The sequence below is a fragment of the Nicotiana tabacum genome, chromosome 19 (assembly GCF_000715075.1).
Source record: "Nicotiana tabacum cultivar K326 chromosome 19, ASM71507v2, whole genome shotgun sequence".
NCBI lineage: Eukaryota > Viridiplantae > Streptophyta > Magnoliopsida > Solanales > Solanaceae > Nicotiana > Nicotiana tabacum.
The window spans coordinates 65300270-65318759 of NC_134098.1; the positions used below are offsets into that span (position 1 = coordinate 65300270).

General features: G+C 40.7%; 1 protein-coding gene across 1 annotated transcript; it reads left to right on the top strand.

Annotated features, from left to right (window-relative positions):
- The first annotated feature begins 15712 nt into the window (after positions 1–15712).
- Positions 15713–18287, top strand: LOC107777050 (pentatricopeptide repeat-containing protein CRR2, chloroplastic-like). Its single transcript, XM_016597010.2, has one exon. The coding sequence runs from the start codon at positions 15865–15867 to the stop codon at positions 17887–17889; it is 2025 nt and encodes a 674-aa protein (XP_016452496.1). The 5' UTR covers positions 15713–15864; the 3' UTR covers positions 17890–18287.
- Positions 18288–18490: the final 203 nt, after the last annotated feature.

An 18490-nucleotide genomic window follows, 5' to 3' on the forward strand; every position in this document is an offset into this window, starting at 1 on the left:
GTCATAAAACTGAGTTATGCGGTAAACAAGTATAAACATGACTGAGTATAGATTTTTCAATTGAAAACAATGAGAGGATGGTAAGAAACAACCCCTAAGGGTCCAAATAGCTTTGGCGCAAGGCCCAAACATGGAATTCAGCCCAATTTACAGAAATTCTTTCTAAAACATATAAGTATCAAATGGTTTCAACAAAGTATGCAACTTTACAGTTGCTACGGGACGGACCAAGTCATAAATCCCCAACAGTGCGCGCCCACACGCCCGTCGTCTAGCATGTGCGTCACTTTAAAATAGTAAAATGATGCGAAATCCGAGATTTCATACCCTCAGGACTAGATTTACAATAGTTACTTACCTCAAACCGGTCAAATCTCTAGCCTGCAATGATCTTGCCTCTGGACCCGGGCTCTAAATGCTCCGAATCTATTCACAATCAGTACAATACCATCAATACGCGCTAATGGGATAAATTCTGCAAGAAAAACTACAACATTAGACCAAAACCCGAAATTGGCTCAAACCCGGCCCCCCGGGCCCACACCTCGAAATTCGACAAAATTTACAAAACTAGAAAGCTCATTCACTCACGAGTCTATCCATACCAATTTTACCAAAATCCGACCTCAACTCGACCCTCAAATCTACAATATCTTATTTCCAAATTTCTAAGTTCCAATCTCCGATTTACACCTCAAAATCATGTAATCTAACCAGATTATTCGATGATAATTCAATATTATGGAGTAGAAATGATCACAAGGGACTTACCTCAAGTTTTTCTTGAAAATATATCAAAAATCGCCTCTCCTCAAGCTCCAATTTGTCAAAAATGGCAAATGGGACGAAGTCCCTATTTTTTATAATTCTGCCCAGACATCCTCGGTTCTGCCTCGATCGAGGTCCTCGGTCCTATCCCTCGATCCTGGTTCTCTAACCTGGCCCTCGATTATGTCTTCAACCCGGCCTACGTCCGTGACCCACGACCCTGGGCTCGATTATGCCTTCGATCGTGGCCCTCGACTCTTGGCTCGATCATGGCTTCGATCGTGGCCCTCAACTCTGGGCTCGATCATGGCTTCGATCGTGGCCCTCGACCCTGAGCTCGATTTGGGCTTTGATCGCGTCCCTCGACCTTGAGCTCGATCTGGGCTCACATCTGGGCTCGATTTCTGGGCAGAAGTAAATTTCCAACAGAAGGAAATTGCAGCAGCTGTCCTAGTTCAATTTTTGATCCGTTAACCATCCGAAACTCACCCGAGGCCCTCGGGACCTCAACCAAATATACCAAAAAGTCCTAAAGCATCATACGAACTTAGTCGAATCCTCAAATCACCTCAAACAATACTAAAACCATGAATTACACCCCAATTCAAGCCTAATGAACTTTGAAATTTCTAATTTCTACAAACAACTCCGGAAACTATCAAATCACGTCTGATTGACCTCAAATTGTGCACACAAGTCCTAAATGACATAACAGAGGTATTCCAATTTTCAGAATTGGATTCCGACCCCGATATGAAAAAGTCAACCCCCGGTCAAACTTCTCAATAATAAAACTTTCGGCATTCCAAGCCTAATTCCTCTACGGACTTCCAAATAATATTCCGGACACGCTCCTAAGCCCAAAATCACCATACGGAGCTATTGGAATCATCAAAATTCAAATCCGAGGTCATTTTCACATAGGTCCATATCCGATCCACTTTTCTAACTTAAAATTTTCAATTATGAGACTAGTGTCTCATTTCACTCTGAATTCCTTCCGGACTTGAACCAACTAACCCGATATAACATAATATAGCTGAATAACACAAAAAGAAGTAGGAATGGGGAAAACGGGGTTATAACTCTCGAAACGACCGTCCGGGTCGTTACATCCTCCCCCTCTTAAACATCCGTTCGTCCTCGAACGGGTCTAGAAACATATCTGGAGTCTCGAATAGGCATGTATATCTACTCCGCATCTCCCGCTCGGTCTCCTAGGTGGCCTCCTCTACAGGCTGACCTCTCCATTGCACCTTCACTGAAGCTATATCCTTTGACCTCAACCTTCGAACCTGCCGATCTAAAATAGCTACCGGCTCCACATCATAAGTCATATCACCCTCCAACTGGACTGTGCTGAAATCCAAAACATGGGACGGATCTCCGATATACTTTCGGAGCATGGAAACATGAAACACTGGATGCACACTCGACAAGCTGGGTGGCAAGGCAAGCTTATAAGCCACCTCTCCTATCCTCTGAAGCACCTCAAAAGGCCCAATGAACCGGGGGCTCAACTTGCCCCTCTTCCCAAACCTCATAACACCCTTCATGGGTGATACCTTCAGCAAAACCTTCTCCCCAACCATAAAAGACACATCACGGACCTTCCTATCCACGTAGCTCTTCTGCCTGGACTATGCCATGTGAAGCCGCTCCTGAATCAATTTCACCTTATCTAATGCGTCCTGGACCAAGTCTGTACCTAAGAGCCTAGCCTCACCCGGCTCAAACCATCCAACCGGAGATCTACATCTCCTCCCATACAAAGCCTCGTACGGAGCCATCTGAATACTCGACTGATAACTGTTGTTATATGCAAACTCCGCGAGTGGCAGAAACTGGTCCCATGAACCCCCAAAGTCAATGACACAAGCACGCAACATGTCCTCCAATATCTTAATAGTGCGCTCGGACTGCCCGTCCGTCTGAGGGTAAAAGTTGTGCTTAACTCAACTTGAGTACCCAACTCTCGCTGCACGGCCCTCCAAAACTGCGATGTGAACTGAGTACCCCTATCTGAAATGATGGAAACTGGGACACCATGCAGGCGAATGATCTCTCGGATGTAAATTTCAGCCAACCGCTCTGAAGAGTAAGTAGTACCAATTGGAATGAAGTGCGCGAACTTGGTTAGCCGATCCACAATAACCCAAATAGCGTCGAACTTCCTCGAAGTCCGTGGGAGCCCAACTACAAAGTCCATAGTGATCTGCTCCCACTTCCACTCTGGGATCTCTAACCTCTGAAGCAAGCCACCCGGTCTCTGATGCTCATACTTAACCTGCTGACAGTTTAGACACCGAGCCACAAACCCAACTATATCCTTCTTTATCCGCCTCCACCAATAGTGCTGCCTTAAATCCTGGTACATCTTCGCGGCACCCGGATGGATGGAATACCGCGAGCTGCGGGCCTTCTCAAGAATCAGCTCTCGAAGCCCATCTACATTAGGCATACATATCCGGCCTTGCATTTTCAGCACCCCGTCATCACCAATAGTCACATCCCTAGCATCACCTCTCCGAACCCTGTCCTGAAAAACGAGCAAGTGAGGGTCATCATACTGACGCTCCCTGATACGGTCATAAAGAGAAGACCTGGAGACCACACAAGCCAATACCCGACTAGGCTCCGAAATATCCAATCTGACAAGCTGGCCTGCTAAGGTCTGAACATCTAATGCCAAAGGTCTCTCTGCTGCTGGAAGATATGCTAAACTCCCCAAACTCTCTGCCCGGCGACTCAAAGCATCGGCCACCATATTGGCCTTCCCCGGATGGTACAAAATAGTGATATCATAATCCTTAAGTAGCTCCAACCATCTCCGCTGACGTAAATTAAGATCCTTCTGCTTTAACAAATACTACACACTCCGGTGATCAGTATAGATCTCACAAAGAACCCCATACAAATAATGACGCCAAATCTTCAAGGCGTGAACAATGGCTGCTAGCTCAAGATCATGGACATGATAGTTATTCTCATGGGTCTTTAACTGGCGCGAGGCATAGGCAATCACCCTACCCTCCTGCATCAAAACACAACCAATGCCTATCCTCGAGGCATCACAACACACGGTGTAAGAACCTGAAGCTGATGGCAGAACTAACACTGGAGCTGTGGTCAAAGCAGTCTTGAGCTTCTGAAAGCTCTCCTCACACTCATCCGACCACCTGAATAGAGCACCCTTTTGAGTCAATTTGGTCAAGGGCGATGCAATAGATAAAAATCCCTCCACAAAGCGACGGTAGTAACCCACCAAACCAAGCGCATTTGGAGAACTTTGCATAAAGCTTCTCCTCCCTCAATCTCTGTAATGCAATCTTCAAATGCTGAGCGTGCTCCTCTTGGCTACGAGAGTACACCAGGATGTCATCAATGAATACAACGATGAATGAGTCCAAATAAGGCTGGAATACACTGTTCATCAAATGCATGAACGCTGCTGGGGCATTGGTCAGCCCAAAAGACATCACCAAGAACTCATAATGGCCATATCGAGTCCTGAAAGCTGTTTTAAGAATATCTGAATCCCGAATCTTCAGCTGGTGATAACCGGACCTCAAATCGATCTTGGAGAACACCCTCGCTCCCTAAAGTTGGTCGAATAAATCATCAATACGAGGCAAAGGATACTTGTTCTTGACTGTGACCTTGTTCAATTGCCTGTAATCAATACACATTCTCATGGAACCATCCTTCTTTTTCACAAATAGAACCGGTGCACCCAAAGTGACACACTAGGCCGAATAAACCCCTTATTAAGGAGTTCCTGAAACTATTCTTTCAATTCCTTCAACTTCGCCGGTGCCATACGATACGGTGGAATAGAAATGGGCTGAGTGCCCGGCACCAAATCAATACCAAAGTCAATATCCCTGTCAGGCGGCATGCCCGGCAGGTCTGCAGGAAACACATCCGAAAAATCACATACCACCGGAATAGAATAAATGATAGGAGTCTCTGCACTAACATCCCTCACAAAAGCCAAATAAGATAGGCAACCCTTCTCAACCATGCGCTGAGCCTTCAAATATGAAATCACCCTACTTGGTACATAATCTACAGAACCGCTCTACTCAACCCTCTAAATTCCCGGCATAGCCAACGTCACCGTCTTAGCGTGACAATCTAGAACAACATGACATGGAGATAACCAATCCATACCCAATATCACATCAAAGTCAACCATACTGAGCAACAATAGATCTACTCGGGTCTCCAGACCCCCAATAATCACCACACATGACCGATATACGCGGTCCACAATAATAGTATCACCCACAGGAGTAGATACATGTACAGATGAAACTAAGGACTCACGGGGCATATCCAAAAAATGGGCGAAATACGAGAAAACATATGAATACGTGGAACCATGGTCAAATAATACTGAGGCATCTCTGTGGCAAACTGAGACAATACCTGTAATCACAGTATCTGAAGCAATAGCATCTGGTCTGGCAGGGAGAGCATAAAAATGAGTTTGACCACCCCCTGATCTGCCTCCCCCTCTAGGGCGACCCCTAGTTGACTGACCTCCACCCCGAGCTGACTGGGCGGGTGGTGAGGTAGCTGGTGCTGTAGTCGGAGGCTGAATCCTCTGCTGAGATAGACCTCTATGATGACGAGGACACTGCCTCTACATATGCCCAAGATCCCCACACTCAAAATAACCCCCTGGTGCTGGCGGCGGAAACTGAAGGGAACCCCTAGCACCAGGATGACTGGTAGAAGAACATGGCATGGAAGAGCCCTGAACAGGTGGAGCACGGGACGAACTCTGAACTGGAAGGGCACTAAGTGATGAGTGGCCCTGATGAGAATTGTGAGAACCATGGCCAGATGATGCACCCCGATGAAATGGCCGAGCTGACTGAGCCTGTCTGAAATGGCGACCTCTACCGTGCTGGAACTGACCCCCAAAAGGAGCACCGCTGAATCCACCCTGACCACGAGGCCTCTTGGCCTCTCGCTCAACCCTCTCCTGACCATGAACCATCTCAATCTACCGAGCAATGTCGACAACCTCATCAAAGGTAGCACCCGAAACCCGCTCCCTAGTCATGAGCAACTGTAGCTGATAAGTGAGGCCATCAATAAACCTCATGATCCTCTCTCTATCCGTGGGAACCAACCAGATAGCATGATGGGCCAACTCGGTGTACCGCATCTCATACTGCGTCACAGACATATCACCCTGGCGGAGCTGCTCAAACTGTCTACGCAGCTCCTCTCTGCGGGATCGAGGCACGAACTTCTCCAAAAAGACCACGGAGAACTGCTGCCAAGTAAGGGGTGCTGCGCCAACAGGCCTACACCTCTCGTAAGTCTCCCACCATCTAAGTGTAGCCCCAGAAAACTGAAAGGTAGTGAATGAGACCCCACAAGTCTCCAAAATACCAGAAGTATGGAGTATCCTCTGACACCTGTCCAAAAAGTCCTGAGCATCCTCTCTTTCTGTGCCACCGAAAGGTGGTGGATGAAGTTTCCCAAACCTCTCCAACCTGCGCTGATCATCCTCATGCATAGTAGGAACCACATAATCCTAAGCAACAACAACCGGCTGGGCTGGTAGTAGCTCTGGTGTCTGAAGTCCCTGAATAACCTGCTCGGGTGTGCGAGCGACGGGAGTCTAGGTGCCTCCCCTGGCCTGAGAAGTGGTTGCGGCCGTCGAAATAGAGACCGCCTGAGCAAGGCCAGTACACGCTGTCAGAATCTAAGCTAGGGCCTCCTGAAGGCCTGGAATCACAATAGGCACAAGTGGTGCCTGAGCTGGTGCATCAACAACTAGAACTTGGTCCTGATCTGGGATAACGGGTGGATCTGTAGGTACTGCCCCAACTGTTGTACGGGCTGCACCTCTGCCCCTACCATGGCCTCTACCGCGGCCTCGGCCTCTCGCGGCCCTAGCTGGTGGTACTGGTGGCTGGCCCTCCTGACCGGTAGTACGAGTCCTCACCATCTGTGAGAGAATGAAATAACAAATGTTTAATTACTAGAATAAAAAAATTCGCACGACAAGAATCCAAGAATGTGAAGTTTCCTAAAGGTTCTGCAGCCTCCTGAAGATAAATACAGAAGTCTCCGTACCGATCGACAAGACTCTACTAAACCCGATCATGACTCGTGAGACCTATGTAACCTAGGCTCTGATACCAATCTGTCACGACCCAAACTAACCTCTGTCATGACGGCGCCTATCGTGGAACTAGGCAAGCCTACTCATTTCCAAAACAAACCGATATTTCCATTTCAAAGATAATTTCAAGGTTATTTAACCTAAAACCTCCATTTAAAGAGTTCAAATCAAAGAAAAATAGAAGTGCGGAAAAGAAAAGCCCAACATCGGGGTGTCACTAGTCATGAGCATATACTACAATCTGTCTAACAATATCAAGGCTAACTCAGCCCAGAAAATAGCTAAATACAACTAGAGGAAGATAAGAGGGAGAAGAGCAGGGGCTGCGATTGCCAAATAGCTACCTTGCTATCTCCAAGAAAATCTGCAACCAGAATACTCAATAACCGCTACCATGTCCAGCAACACCTGGATCTGCACACAAGGTGCAGGGAGTAACGTGAGTACGCCAACTCAGTAAGTAACAACAATAAATAAAGATTGAGCAGTAGTAACGAGCAATAAAACATAAAACGTTCATATCAGGAAATCTCAGTAAAATACCACATGCTTTTAAAATCAGGATTTGAATCAAACATATTGTTTAAACCCAGTACCAGTAAAAAAAATTATTTAAATACATTTTTCCAACAGTTTTTCAAACAAAGGCTCAATGCAAAGGTGAGCAAAAATGATGAAATCATAAACAGCCCCTCGGGCAAAACATCACTCATATACAGCCCCTCGGGCAAACCTCACAGTCACTCGTGCCCCTCGGGCAAACCTCACAGTCACTCGTGCCACTCGGGTATACCTCACAATCACTCTTGCCACTCGGGCATACCTCACAATCACTCTTGCCTCCCAGTCACTCAGCACTCGGCACTCGATACTCGCACTCAGTAGGTACCTGTGCTCACTGGGGGTGTGTACAGATTCCGGAGGGGCTCCTTCAGCCCTAGCGTTGTAATCTGCACAGACAACTCACGTGCGATAATAATAAAGTATGCTTCAGGCGGGCAACCCCGATCCACACTCATCCTCACAAATCAGGCCCTCGGCCTCACTCAGTCATAAAGTATACTGCAGGCGGGCAGCCCCGATCCACTCTCATCCTCACCAATCAGGCCCTCGGCCTCACTCAGTCATAAGTAACTCAAGCCTCTCGGGCATTTTAGTAAAATAGGGCATTCGGCCCAAAACATTTATATGCATCAAAATAGAGTCATAAAACTGAGTTATGCGGTAAACAAGTATAAACATGACTGAGTATAGATTTTTCAATTGAAAATAATGAGAGGATGGTAAGAAACAGCCCCTAAGGGTCCAAACAGCTTTGGCGCAAGGCCCAAACGTGGCATTCAGCCCAATTTACAGAAATTCTTTCTAAAACATATAAGTATCAAATGGTTTCAACAAAGATACAGTTGCTACGGAATGGACCAAGTCACAAATCCCCAACAGTGCATGCCCACACGCCTGTCACCTAGCATGTGCGTCACTTCAAAATAGTAGAATGATACGAAATCCGGGGTTTCATACCCTCAGGACTAGATTTACAATAGTTACTTACCTCAAACCGGTCAAATCTCTAGCTTGCAATGATCTTGCCTCTGGACCCGACCTCTAAATGCTTCGAATCTATTCACAATCAGTACAATACCATCAATACGCACTAATGGGTTGAATTCCATAAGAAAAACTACAAAATTAGACCAAAACCCGAAATTGGCTCAAATCCGGCCCCCCGGGGACCACACCTCGAAATCCGACAAAATTTACAAAACTAGAAAGCTCATTCACTCACGAGTCTATCCATACCAATTTTACCAAAATCCGACCTCAACTCGACCCTCAAATCTACAAATCTTATTTCCAAATTTCTAAGTTCCAATCTTCGATTTACATCTCAAAATCATATAATCTAGCCAGATTATTCGATGATAATTCAATATTATGGAGTAGAAATGATCACAAGGGACTTACCTCAAGTTTTCCTTGAAAATATATCAAAAATCGCCTCTCCTCAAGCTCCAATTTGTCAAAAATGGCAAATGGGACGAAATCCCTATTTTTTATAATTCTGCCCAGACATCCTCGGTTCTGCCTCGATCGAGGTCCTCGGTCCTGTCCCTTGATCCTGGTTCTCGATCCTGGCCCTCGATTATGTCTTCGACCCGGACTACGACCGTGACCCACGACCCTGGGCTCGATCATGCCTTCGATCGTGGCCCCCGACTCTGGGCTCGATCATGGCTTCGATCGTGTCCCTTGACTCTGAGCTCGATCTGGGCTTCGATCGTGGCCCTCGATCTGAGCTCGATCTGGGCTCACATTTGGGCTCGATTTCTGGGCAGAAGCAAATTTCCAACAGAAGGAAATTGCAGCAGCTGTTCTAGTTCAATTTTTGATCCGTTAACCATCCGAAACTCACCCGAGGCCCTCGGGACCTCAACCAAATATACCAACAAGTCCTAAAATAACATACGAACTTAGTCAAATCCTCAAATCACCTCAAACAATGCTAAAACCATGAATTACACCCCAATTCAAGCCTAATGAACTTTGAAATTTCTAATTTCTACAAATAACTCCGGAACCTATCAAATCACGTCCGATTGACCTCAAATTTTGCACACAAGTCCTAAATGACATAATAGAGGTATTCCAATTTTCAGAATCGGATTCCGACCCCGATATCAAATAGTCAACCCCCCGGTCAAACTTCTCAAACATAAAACTTTCGAAATTCCAAGCCTAATTCCTCTACGGACTTCCAAATAATATTCCGGACACGCTCCTAAACCCAAAATCACCATACAGAGCTATTGGAATCATCAAAATTCAAATCTGAGGTCGTTTACACATAGGTCCATATCCGATCCACTTTTCTAATTTAAAATTTTCAATTATGAGACTAGTGTCTCATTTCACTCCGAGTTCCTTCCGGACTCGAACTACATAACCCGATATAACATAATATAGCTTAATAATACAAAAAAAGTAGGAATGGTAAAAACGGGCTTATAACTCTCGAAACGACCGGCCGGGTCATTACAAAAAAAAATATAATACCTTGAATTAGAATTGCTTTAAAAACTTTGAACTGAATTTTTTGTGAATATACTTTTATTCCTCTGTTTAAGAATTTTCATTCTAGAGATCACTGGTTATTGATATTTAATGTGGAGAAAAATAGCACATCTTAAACAAACTATAAGCTCAAGTTGAGAACCAACAAGTTGCAATATTTGGTTATAATACTAATTCGGTCAATTATATAGATATTGTTATAAAATAAAAGCAATTTAGTAAAACATGAACAAGACATGTTGTTATGAAATAAAAGCAATTTAGTAAAACATGAACAAGAAATAGAGATAGAGAGAAGGAAGATATTTTCTTCTTCAATTGTATGTATTTTCTTATCTATTACAAGGCATTTATATAGGCATGAAAAGTGAAGAAAAATATGCCATTGAATGTCATTAAGCATAAAAATATGTCATTGAATATGCCATTAAGCATTTGAGAAGATCACGGAGGAAGAGTAGACATCCACCATAATTTAATTTTTCTTATAACACTCCCCCTTGGATGTCCATAGATAATGTGCCTCGTTAAAATCTTATTATGAAAAGCCCTATGGGAAAAAATCCTAGTGAAGGAAAAATAGTATACATGTTTAGAAATACGCCTTTTGGTTCCCTCGTTAAAAATCTTACAAGGAAAACCTAGTGGGACAAAATCTTGTAAGGGAAAAAGAGTACAACGCGTATTAACTCCCCCCGATGAGAGCATCAATTCACATCCTTGAGCCTTCGCATCCCAATCTTGTACACTAATTTCTTGGAGGTTGACGTCGGTAGATATTTGGTGAACAGATCAGCCATATTATCACTTAAACGGATCTGTTGCACATTGATATCACCATTTTTTTGAAGATCATGTGTGAAAAATAACTTTGGTGAAATTTGCTTTGTCCTATCCCCTTTATGAATCCTCCCTTCAATTGGGCTATGCATGCTGCATTGTCTTCATACAAAACTGTGGATAGTTTGTCACACTTCAAACCACATTTGTCTCGAATAAGGTGTATTATAGACCTCAACCATATATATTCTCGACTTGCTTCATGAATAACAATTATCTCAGCATAATTAGATGAAGTAGCCACGATTGATTGCTTAGTCGATCGCCAAGATATGGCAGTGCCTCCATATGTAAACACATAGTCTGTTTGAGATCGAGCCTTGTGTGGGTCATATAAATACCCAGCATCAGTATAAACAACAAGATCGGGACTGCAATCATTGCCATAAAATAATCCCATATCGGGAGTCTCTTTTAGATACCGCAATATGTGTTTGATTCCATTCCAATGTCTCCTTGTAGGAGTAGAGCTATATCTTGTTAAGACATTAACTGAAAAAGTTATGTCAGACCTTGTAATGTTAGAAAGATACATTAGTGCACCAATTGCAATAAGATATGGTACTTCAGGACCAAGAAGCTCTTCATTATTTTCATGAGATCGGAATGGATGTGCTTTATCCATATATAATCGCTTTAAAATTATTTTAGTATATGCTGATTGATGGACAAAAATTCTATCTTTCATATACTCAATTTGTAGACTAAGACAAAATTTTATCTTTTTAAGATCTTTCATTTCAAATTCTTTCTTTAAATAGTTTACTGCTTTGGGAAGCTCCCTAAGAGTTCCAATAATATTTAAATCATCAACATACACGGTAATTATAATAAATTTAGATCCAGATCTTTTTATAAAGACACAAGGACAAATTGAATCATTCTTGTACCCTTCTTTCAACAGGTACTCACTCAGGCGATTATATCACATGCGCCCTGATTGTTTCAATCCGTATAAGAATTTTTGAAGCTTTATTTAATAAATTTCTTGGAAACCTTAATATGCTTCAGAATAATTTAAATCCTTCAATGATTTCCATTATACGCATATCACATTTTTCTTGTATTGACGGATTAAAACCTGAAATGGCGACATCTACCACAGGAGAACATGTCTCTATATAATCAATGTCAGGATATTTATAAATTTTCTTGTGACACAAGTCGTCTTTATGTTTATCGACTTGACCTTTTTTTTCCGCACAAGAACACATTTATACCTCCACTGGCTTTATACTTTCAGGTGTTGGGACTATCCGTTCAACTTCATATTTTTCAGGTGAAATTAATTTTCATTGCGTATTTTTCATTTGGCCAATCATTTATCTGTCCAAATTTCATGACAGATTTGAGCTCAAAATCTTCGTCAATATTAATAATATTGAGCGCTACATTATATTAACAATATCGTCGACGATCATTTTATATCGGTTCTACTATTACCCAATAAAGACATAACTTATTGAGATCTCTTTATCTTATTATTTTCAGGTACCTGAGCCTCTCCCATGAGGTCTTATGAAGTGTTATGTCGTGGTACTCTTCTAGAGCACTTGCCTCCTTATTATGACTACCTTGAACATTTGTTCATCTCCTTATTCAAGGAGTTTTATCTTTGGAACCGATTAGTCTATTATGCTTCATGCATGCCATAGACTCTATTCATTATGAACTTTATTTTATTTGGAGCATTAGCAGCTGGATATAATATTTAATTTTGGGTCAGCAAATACGTCTGGCAATATTTTGCAAATGAATTATCACTTGAACTTCAAGTTCACATTTTCTCGTACGAGGATCTAGATGTACTCATAATAATTCATTACATCCATTACTTTTTCAGCTGCCCATTTTCTCCCCCTATTGTTGGAATCACCAACACATATCCCTAGCCTTATTTGGGGATCCATCTTTGTGTACTGTGGTAGAACAATTAAATCATATAGCACATTCATATTTCTAGATGAAAATTATTTGGTTCCTGACCCTGAACCGATTGTGATAGGGAGAACTTATCATAACTTGGCTAGATGCGTACAAGTGCTGTTGTATATTAAATAATACATCACATACCAAATTTTATTTTGGCAATTTTGTTCTCATTAACCAATGGTTTAGATATAATTGGAGGCATACAATTTCTGCTAAACCAACTTGGATTTAAACTAGTATTATCAAGATAAATCATCATAATTTATATTCTGGAACTGTGCTCTAATAATTTGAGCAATCAATCTTGCAAAAGCCAAACTGCAAGTTGATAACAAATGCACATGTGACCATAGAATAGATGCATCTATTAAAATCATATAATAGTAAACGGTCCACATGGAAGGTGACTGAGCCCATATTTATCACCTTTTATTCGTTCCATAAATCAAGGGATTCAATCCCAACCTTAACTGGTATATCATGAGAATAAACAACAGAAGAGAATTCTTGAAGAATCTTATATTTCTTCAATATATGCCAATGTAATTCTCAATTAATTTTTCGCATCATAATTGAACCGAGATGGTCAACCGGTCATGCCAACTAATATTTATTTTAGTAAACCTCTAGTTTACTTGTGGCTTGTGATTGCATCATCATGCTTATACTTGTGTAGTACAAATAGAAGAAAAGTCAGGTAACCTTTCATATTTACCCGGTATGATTATAGTAATATAAAGATATTCAATCTTCTTTTCATTTATAGTCTCAATATGCCAACCACTTTGGCTAATATATTTGTAAATCAAAATATTTCTTTTGAGACTTACTACAATATTAATGTTATGAACAATTTCATTCATCCGGGTAGTAACAAATTAGTTCTTTCAGAACTCTTAACTGTTTTTGTACTACAAGATCTTTTGTCACACCATCCATATAATGAATGTCTCCTTCACAAAGAGAATCATATCATAATAATTGTCATGTTCAAAATCATCATAAGCAAAATAATTTCTTGCTTTAATTTTGCTTTTAATAACTTTCATAAGGCTTAATAAAATATTTGGCGTATCACATGTATACGACCAATGATATATTCATGTAACTACACAATAATATTCATTATCTTTCGTTGTCTCAAACCTCCCTTAGAGGTGAGTTTTAGTATTTATCCAACCATGCACAAGTACATTATTATGCATAATCTTTATCACATATATATTTTCACATTCACTTTCAGGAATAAGTATGCATTATCAATGTTTATCACAAGTGACATTCTCTTCAAAGAATGGAGTATAATCATACAATGTGCTTTATTTTATTTTTTTTCATACCAATTTGATGGTAAATATTGTCTTGTTCTCCCTTTTTATAATTACCATAGTGATAACTATTATTACTTTGGCCTTTCGCACGCACCATAGTGATAACTATTATTATTTTGGCCTTTCGCATGCCCACATTCATTGGTCAACCACTTGTCTTTATTTAGACTTATCATGCACTGCTATCACATTCACTTCAAGAATGGAGCAAATCAAGTGGGACAAGCTTCATGCTTTTTCATGAAAATTACATTATTTTTTCTTTAGTTATTATTATTATCAATATGGTGCATTAGGACTCAAACCCAATGCCTTACCCATATAAAGGCATGCTAGGCCATAATGCGTTGGAACTTGAATCCAACGTCTTTTCATCAACATAGTGCGTTGGGACTTGAACCCATTGTCTTACCCTCAATCTTTGGCATAATAGGCCAAAATTCACTAGGAATCGCACTCGAGCCTTTAAAATATTATTACTTCATAATTATAGGCATAAGTAAATTAACTTTCAAGAAGACATATATAACTATTTCAATCTTGAAACAATTCTTCTGCAACAAAAATGCTAGTTAGGATATATGCCATTTTTTTAAAAATGATACAATCACTTTTATATTTTAATAAATTAATTAGGGGAAAGGTGCAGATAACGTATAACCACTTATATTTCAAAGACTATAAGAACTTCACCAAAAAAAATTCAATACGGAGGAATGAGCCTTATGTTGCCAGCAAAAATATTTAAGGCTTATGCATAACTGTGACTATTATAAATTATAACTATAATGAGTTTATATTGATTGTATATTCGAATGCCAAATTTGCAAAGTACTGTAAAATCGCGTACATATTTGATAATTTTGCTTTCAATGAAATACATCATGTGATGATAAAAATATTATTACTAAATTACCTTAATAATTATCTATCATAGCATGTAAAAGGTCAGAACATATATATACGTTGAAATATTATCTTTGTCCTATAAGAGATGTAGCAAATAAAGACATACCTTTCCAGTTCTTTATTTCAGTGGATACAATTGAAAAAAATATTTTAACTAAATACTGCACATAAAGTTAATGCAAAGATATAAAAGTATGAATGAGTTTAGATGGATGTAAAACTTATCTTTGTATTATCATCCAAGACATTTTTCATTGTACTTGATCTCATTGCCTGCTTATAATTTACATAGTCTTGACGTAGAAGATCATGAAATGAGCAATTCGTGCTGATAACGTGTTATAAAATAAAAGCAATTTAGTAAAACATGAACAAGACATGTTATGAAATAAAAGCAATTTAGTAAAACATGAACAAGAAATGGAGATAGAGAGAAGGAAGAGATTTTCTTCTTCAATTGTGTGTATTTTCTTATCTATTACAAGACCTTTATATATGCATGAAAAGTGAAGAAAAATATGTCATTGAATATGTCATTAAGCATAAAAATATGTCATTAAATATGTCATTAAGTATTTGAGAAGATCAGGGAGGAAGAGTAGACATCCACCATAATTTGATTTTTTTTATAACAGATATGTTTAGTAAATGTTTTTAATAACAAAATTACAACCAAATAAGATCAATTTTATTCACACGCGCACATTACTCCAGAACATTGAATGATAAAAGAGACAGAGACCAACTGATATTTTCCTTCAGTTCATTCAGGAAAAAAAATCAATATTTAAACTTCAGCGAGTTATTTGGCTCCGCAGTCTGCTGCCGGGAATTGAAGCAAATATCGAAGTTGTGATGGTGTAAATGCGGTCGCTTCAATCTCCTCCTCCATCTCTTCTTCAACCTCCTCCTCCTTCTTACCTTCCCTTCAACCTTTTGCACCAAACTAGTCCCCTCTTCACTTCTTATTCATATCGTCCAACCTCAATCCACTGTACCACCAGCAATAACACCCACATTGTCAGCAACCCAAAACCCACTACTTCTACTTTTAGCCATAATTACAACGATTCAATTCAATCTCTTTGCAAAAAAGGACATCTGAAAGAAGCCCTTCAGCTCCTCTTTCAGGAGCCCAATCCCACCCAACGTACCTACGAGCTGCTCATCCTTTCCTGCTCCCAAAATCACTCCCTCTCCCACGCTTTAACTGTTCACCGCAAACTCATTGATGATGGGTTCGATCAAGATCCTTTCTTGGCTACCAAACTCATTAATGTGTACTCCCACTTGGGCTGTATCGACCACGTCCGCCAAGTGTTTGATAAAATTTCCAACCGAACCATCTTCGTTTGGAACGCCTTTTTCCGGGCATTGGCTTTAGCTGGCCATGGTGAAGAAGTTTTGGACTTTTACAGACGTATGAATGGCATTGGAATCCCATCAGATAGGTTCACGTATACGTACGTGCTCAAAGCTTGTGTTGCTTCTGAATCGTCATCGCCATCGCTCGAAAAGGGCAAGGAAATTCATGGCCACATGTTGAGACACGGTTATGAGCGTCATCTTCATATTATGACGACCTTAATTGATGTATATGCTAGGTTTGGTCGCGTAGGCGATGCAAGTTGTTTGTTCTATGAGATGCCAGAGAAAAATTTGGTGTCTTGGAGCGCAATGATTGCCTGTTATGCAAAGAACGGGAAACCTCTTGAAGCATTGGAGCTTTTTCGTGAAATGATGAGCTATGATGATATGTTGCCAAATTCAGTGACTATGGTTAGTGTTCTTCAAGCTTGTGCAGCACTGGCTGCACTAGAGCAAGGGAAGCTATTACATGGATATATACTTAGGAAAGGGCTCGACTCTATTTTGCCCGTTCTCAGTGCTCTTGTGACAATGTATTCAAGGTGTGGTGCTCTAGAATTGGGACGAAGAGTGTTTGATCAGATGGGCAAGAGGGATGTTGTTGCATGGAATTCCATGATTTCAAGCTTTGGAATACATGGATTTGGGGCCAAAGCAATTGAAGTTTTTAGAGAAATGATTCGATATGGAGTGTCACCAAGTCCAGTATCATTCGTTAGTGTATTGGGAGCTTGCAGTCATGCAGGGCTTGTGGCGGAGGGGAAACGTTTGTTTGATTCAATGTCGAGAGAACATAATATCTACCCTAGTGTGGAGCACTATGCTTGCATGGTTGATCTTCTTGGAAGAGCCAATCAGTTAGAAGAAGCGGCTATAATCATACAAGATATGCGGATTGAACCAGGACCCAAAGTTTGGGGGTCTCTTCTTGGATCATGTAGGATTCATTGTAATGTTGACCTTGCAGAGAGGGCAAGCAGAAGGTTGTTTGAGCTTGAACCCACAAATGCTGGGAACTATGTACTTTTGACTGACATTTATGCAGAAGCTAGGATGTGGGATGAGGTAAAACGAGTTAGGAAGCTTTTGGAAGCCAAAGGGTTGCGGAAAGTCTCTGGTTGTAGCTGGATTGAAGTAAAGAGGAAAATCTACTGTCTCCAGTCAGTTGACGAAATTAACCCACAAATTGAGCAAATTCATGCATTGTTGCTAAAGCTGTCAATGGAGATGAAGCAGAATGGGTATGTGCCAAATACCAGAATCGTGCTGTATGATCTTGAAGAAGAGGAGAAAGAACGTATTTTGTTGGGTCATAGTGAGAAATTAGCAGTTGCCTTTGGGTTGATTAATAACAGTAAAGGAGAGACTATAAGGATTAGTAAGAACTTGAGATTATGTGAAGACTGTCACTCCTTCACTAAGCTCATTTCAAAATATGCAAACAGAGAAATTCTAGTCAGAGACATCAATCGATTTCACCATTTCAAGGATGGGGTTTGTTCATGTGGGGATTATTGGTAGCGCTGGTCACTTGTGCGTGCTATATTTATTCTTTGGTTTAACTATGGCACCTTCCTTTTGGGGTTCTCGGTGGAGATTAGAAAGTTTTTTCACATGTACAATTTGAACACAACGTTTCCAGCCGTTACATCATATACGTTCCTTGTGATAACTTCATGACATAAAATGGAGTGGGATGATGGAATTGATGCTCACGATGATATGCGAGACTATGAGAAGTTGCTCTTTATCTTATTAATTTTCATAATAACTCTAATTGATATTTACTTCACAGCCGTGGCACAAGAAGAAATTTACTTGCTTAGTTGTAAAAAAAAATCCACATTTAGTTTTGTAAGAGAAGTGTGTCCTGCACTTGGTGTTGACGAATTTTAATAAAGTATTAGGCTGCTCGTTTCATTGCGTTACACTTTTAGGTTGGATGCTGGTATTCTTTCACTAAATGTGGGAAATGTTAACCTTTAATAAGCCTGCTCCTTTCATTTTGATCTTTAATCCATGTTTGAATCCTGGAACTAGATTATACATACTGATCGGTGCATTTGGAGGTTGCATAAGACATGGCCAGACCATTTTTAATGTTACCTCCTCTAGATTTATC